Source organism: Scatophagus argus, chromosome 9 (genome assembly GCF_020382885.2).
Source record: "Scatophagus argus isolate fScaArg1 chromosome 9, fScaArg1.pri, whole genome shotgun sequence".
NCBI classification, from domain to species: domain Eukaryota; kingdom Metazoa; phylum Chordata; class Actinopteri; family Scatophagidae; genus Scatophagus; species Scatophagus argus.
Window position 1 is genome coordinate 7,417,930 of NC_058501.1, and position 6,000 is coordinate 7,423,929.

A 6,000-nucleotide genomic window follows, 5' to 3' on the forward strand; every position below is an offset into this window, starting at 1 on the left:
TCTCTCTTAGCTTTAAAGACTGAGAGAACCAAAATGAGACAGAGAGAAAAAAACTGTGTGATATATAAGTAAAGAATATTACCAAACAATGTAAAAAAGATTTCCCAAGAGGTAGAAACGGCCCAAATTTTAAATTCCGTTGCTATTAGAGCAGCTGGCTGTCTTATTTTCAGAGTGCTTTGTGAATGTGGTGAAGGCCAGGAGCAACACTAACACCACTGACCCGAATTCAGAGTGGCAGACCCTCAGGCTACTGCTCTTCAGCCTGGAGACAATAAGTGAAGATAGTGGCCTTGAAACTGAAATGGCCAAAAATCCCAGGCGCAGCAGCAAATGACGTGCTATTACAGTCTGTTCATGCAGAGGAGACGATAAACAGAGGACACCAAAGTGTGTGCTTATGTGTATGTGAGCGTGGGAGAGATAGAAAAACACAGGTGTACATGGATCTGAAAAAGGCAAGAGAGTATAGATATGAGTGTTAGCTATAAGCAGCTGATGAATAAAGGAAAGAGGGTACACTTACACATGACAATGAAATCTGACAAATGTGCACATAGGCACTCTACAGCAGGAAGCAGCCCAAACGGCCAGTTTCAGGTTTCACAAAGCCAAGTTAAATGACTTTGGCTAGTTGTTTAAAAGAAGGAGTGAGACTAATCACACTCATCTCAAAGCCTGCAGGATTTCAATAATTGCACTGTCAAAGTACCAACAACGTGCATGAGACAGTGCTTGATGTCTAGGGTGAGTTTAATCAGGATTGTTCAGAGGCATCTTGAGTTATGAGCAAATATGTGATGGGCTACGAACACTTGCACTAACAGACAGAACACTCCACTTCATGGCCTTTTCAAAACTGCATTTCTGGGCCTTAATTTCAGCACCACCACCTGGCCGACTGGGCTCATATTTAATTTCATTTCATTGAGAACCACTTGCACATCATTTCCAGTTACAGGGCTGAGTAAGATATGTTTCTAGCTCATTGCAGCTGACTGAATTTGGGATGTGGCATAAGGACGACATAATATATAAAATAAAAAAGTGACACAAGCTCAATAGGGTTCTACACCTTCAAGGTTTGAACCCTAAACATTTGTTGCTCCTTAGAAGAGTAAGTATACCACCTAAATCAGACAAAAATACACAGCAGAGTCCTATGACTCAACTGGTAACTCAGTACATGCTAACTGTGAAGATGAACATTTCTGAGAAGAGATGGACAACAGCGTATTTTTGTGTCCATAATTAAAGCATCTTCCTGGCAAGCAGTTATTATCATGCATCCATATTTCTGAGCAAAATGTATACAGTTGTTGAAATTCATCTGCTGTTGTTGGCCAAGGGAAAACTGCAGCAGAGGAAAGTGCTTCTATGATTCAGATCAGCGAGGAGAGGTTATAATTATTACTGAGCTATTTAAGACTGTTACTGGGTACCACAGCCAGGGGAGGTGGGGGGGTTGGCCAGAGTAACTTTGATTCTTCTTAGCACGATTTCAGCTATAGTTCTGCTATAACTGCTCTGCAACAACACAGCACAGAAAAAGCAGCAACGCCACAGCAGCAGCTGTAATCATTTCCCCGGAATGACTCACACTAAATCCACTCTTCTGTATTATGACTAAAGCAGCCACTCACACCTATTGTACATAAGCTTATCAAATAAATATTTCAAAAACAGCTGAGTCACCAGAGAGCCATGACTCTGCAGTCCAAGTGAATAAGTGAATACTAGAACTCTGCAGCGTGCAAGTCATCCATTTGTTTGTTTCATAGTAAGACAATAACTGCCACTGTTCAAAGTTCAGGAGCAAAGAACACATTGTGCTTGTGCGCTACATTGCTTGTTGATACCTGAGAGCAAAAACGTTGGGACACTGTGTAAATTGTGAATAAAAACAGAAAGCAATGTTTTGACCCATATTCAAGATACATATTTTAAGTTCAGCCCGATAAACATTCATGTTTTTTTGTAAATATACAGGAACATGTTTAACACATACATGACCTTTTCTTGAAACAATACACAATGTCCATGATTTCCAATAACATTTTGAAATGTGTATTCGTCAGACCACAGCACACTTTTTCACTGTGGGTCAGTCCATCTATTCAAAGCCATATATCAACAACATCCAGAAACACAGCTTATCAGGGCCCAAAGACATTGGCTGCGTTCCTGGATATTATTGATATATGCCTTTCACTTCGCTTGGTAGAGTTTTAATTTGCATTTATAGACACAGTGACAAACTGTGTTTACCAACAGTGTTCCCAAGCCCATGTAGTTATATTCTTTATACAGTCATGTCAGTTTTGAAAGCAGTGTGCTTCAGCAATCATAGGTCATGGGTAATTCAATGCTGAATTCAGTTTTGTCTGTTACGGTCAGATATACCTCTGGATTCTCCACATCTTTTGATGATATTACGGATTGTGGATGGAGAAATCCCTATATTATTTGCAGCTATGTGTTGATAAATGATATTTCTAAATGCTGCAGTTTTTCACACAGTGGTGAACCTCGCTCCATCCGTGACTGCGAACGACTGAGCCTCTCAAGGATGCCTCGTTCATTCCCAAATATGATAGCATCAGTTGTACTAATGACCCTGTTTACTTGTGGAGTATTCTAAACCGGTGTTTTCTGAGCAGTCCACAACTTTCCCAGGCTTTTGTTGCGCCTGTACTAACTTGTTTGATTTTTTTTCCAAGCATCAAATTCAGAATAAGTGTATATTTAGAAAAAAATAATAACGTTTATGAGTCTGAACAATAAATAGCTTGCCTTTTTACTGTAATCAGTTGAATTTAGCTGTGTTTAGCAAGTTGTTGCTCCCTGTTGTTATTGATGATTTACAAAGTGACCAAACTTTTTTTGGAATCTGGGTTGTATTTGGCAGCAGTTAGTTTAATCAACTCAACTGAGGCTGCACTTATTTATATCTCCATTGTTAATAAAAATACACACAAATATAGTGACACAAAGGTTGGTGCCTCTAATGCAATTTTGCACAAGGATTAGTAAATAACCAGAGAAGTGTTGTGTATTAGAAAAATTAAGGAAGTCAACAAACTAGTGAGAACAACAAATTCCAGAAGCTGTAGGCACCAAACAACCAACAGCATCTTAGGCAGCTTTAAACTTCCCCATTCTGACAAAGCATCGGAGCTAAAAAATCCAGGACACCTCCTCTGTTTTTGGTAAGCCACCAGCTTGGCCCAAATCCAACCTGCAACTAGGACATCCACAGCAGCAGGCGAGTTATGCTCTTCACCTACACCAAACTCCGGTGAAAATGTCCAGTGCAAACTTTCCCCAGTTCTCACAAAGTTTTTGTTGTGCTTGTGAAGGTAATCTGCAACAGGTAGAGTACCTCACAGCTAGGGCTGCAGTAAATGCTTTACATGCCCATCACATCCCTCTGGTGCCTGACCTGGCACTGTACAGAAGCGAATTCCTCAACTTTCTAGTTGTTTGATACATCAAATAGGAGCCTTTTCAAAAACCGAAAGTGAAAAAACCAAAATCCACTGAGCTATCATATATGTCATGTATGCCCAAAATATAATTATTTTGTCAGAGCGTTATGAGAGCAATGCTTAAAGAACAGTTGTCCTCCTGGAGCTCCTGTGATTCAACTGGGCAGCCACCAGTGACCAATAACACCTGGATGCAGTTATACTGACCAGATTCAAAATTTCAATGTGTAGAAAAAGAAGAGGAGGGAGAAGAATTCAAATACATGTGCTAGTGACAGAGAGCCAGCATGCTCTTCCAACTCCAGATAAACTGTGATTAAAAAACACTGAGTTGCTGAACTTACCTTATCGTTGCTCTCATGTTCCCGGAGATGCTTCTGCAGCTGGCTCTCAGTCGTAAAGATCTGGGAGCATATCGTGCATTTCTTGTCCTTGAGCTCTCCATCACTGAAACTTTCTGCCTTAGTGTCACTTGGATCCGCATCTGATCAAGCACAAGAGAGAAACACTTCAGTCTGTCAATACGGCTCAAGAGGCTTGATTCTGAAAAGAACTGCTTAAGTAGATATGATAAGGTGCACTTTCTACCACCTCTTCTTTGAATGCAGAGATGCTGTACCCAGCAGCTTCATGTTTTAAAAAACTATCTAAAACAACAAATCGTATTTTCTATTTATGATCATCCTCTCACCAAAATGTTAAAGTAGTGGTAGATGTTGATTAGGGAGCATAATACTAAACACGCACACACACACACAACGGCTTGGCACACAGATGAATTCGGTTTTTCCCAAAGTGGGGATATGGGATTCTGAAGGGAGCTTGACAATAAGGGGGAATAGGTCAGTTTTTCCACAAACTAAAAGACATACACCCAAAGAATGTGGAGGAACATCTGTTCTGACATAGGTTTTTCATTTTATCACAGTTGTATTGTTGTAATGCTTTTTAACACTACTCTTATCCCCAGTAGCTGTTGCACTGGTCCATGTGATAAATTACACTCATGTCATACTGAAAAGATAACAATAAGCAAGGATAACAATGACAGTGATAGTTCTGAAACACGCCTCTTTATAGTTTGCCTATATCAAGCATTTTAAAATTTGCCTGTTAAAATACTTGTAAAAGTATAACGATATGCCTCAAATGTTTTTCCTAGCAGGATGGAAACTTTAACGTAACTTTTACGTTACTAAAGCAGTCGTCTACAATCAACACTTAGAAATTTCTGGGTGCAAGATGGTAGGTTTGCATGTACAATTAAGATCTGAAATCACCTTATTTGCAAATGTATGTGGTATGTTAAGAAAAACTGTTTTTCCCACATTTGACTGTGAACCCGTTCTGGTGATTTTGATGTAACTTTTGACATTCAACAGTTGGGTTCCACACGCCCTTCTTGGCAGTCATGGGCATTGTAAGGACAGTATGTGGGTACTTTATATTATATTGAGCCGATGAACAATTTCAATTGAACGCTTGTGAGAGTGTTTTGTTTTCCTTGCCAAGTACTGTGCATTCAACACCGAAATCCTACGTTAATATAGTCGTTAAATTGTCCAGCTAACGTGCCATCGTAACTAAGCTAGGTTACCTCAATATTGTAATCCGATGGTGGCACCAAAATGCTAGCAAAAGGAATGCTTTGAAACAACACATTTCAACACTTTCCCCCATCACGTCAAGAGGTGAATGTGGCGGCTGGTGTCGTTACGGCCACACGGAACTGACCAATCAACCCATCAGCAGCTGGACAGCCTCGCAAGATAAAAATAACAATGGCAAACGTTTTGGCTTGTTAGCCTCGAAGCTACAGCAAAGCGTGCTAGTTAGCAACAACAGGCTAACGACGAATTACAAACAAACAAAGATTAAGTGTAAAAGCCATACATTTACTAACACTACACAACGCCGTGGTTCTTCCCTCACGGACACCAATTTAGAGTGGAAGCCAATAAGAAGAGCCACCGAGATGTTATTAATATCATTCCGCCTCAATCACTCCTTCGCCGTACAAAGCAAAGCCCACCCGCAATACTATATCCGGGGACTATATACACTACATTGAAGTGTTATTATAAAAGATACAGAGATGTTTGCCCAAATGTTAACAGGTTATTTGGATAGCCCATAATCTGTATTTTTTATTCGTTGCATTTTGGTACTTGTTACCTGTTTCGTCGTTGCTTTTAACTCTCAGTTTGCGAGGCCGGCCCCGCGGCATAGTTCCAGTACTCAGGATGGGTGTGCTGTGAACGATTTGCTTTTCAAAATGGCGACTCGGTTATCTGTAGACGGCATCGTACCCATGAAGACACACAGCTGCACGGAGTAGGGAGACATCTACTGTCTGGTTTATTGTACACACATCTTCACTTACACACAGAACAACAACTGACTGAAAATTGAGCTACTATCATTATTATTACCATAATTATGAATAATTTATAAATTGAATATTTATATTTTGTAATATACATTCAATACCAGTTTTTATTCTTTTTTATTT

The 6,000-nt window shown here is 39.9% G+C and overlaps 1 protein-coding gene across 1 annotated transcript in view; it reads right to left on the reverse strand.

The window, feature by feature from the left end:
- LOC124064479 (zinc finger protein 236-like) overlaps positions 1-5,792 on the reverse strand; it is a 52,324-nt gene extending 46,532 nt beyond the window's left edge. The window contains exons 1-2 of the mRNA XM_046398978.1: positions 5,664-5,792; positions 3,833-3,972 (exon numbers count right to left, since the gene is read on the reverse strand). Coding sequence (XP_046254934.1) covers positions 3,833-3,972; positions 5,664-5,715 — 192 coding nt within the window. The 5' untranslated portion in view covers positions 5,716-5,792. The remainder of the gene's footprint in view (positions 1-3,832; positions 3,973-5,663) is intronic.
- Positions 5,793-6,000: the final 208 nt, after the last annotated feature.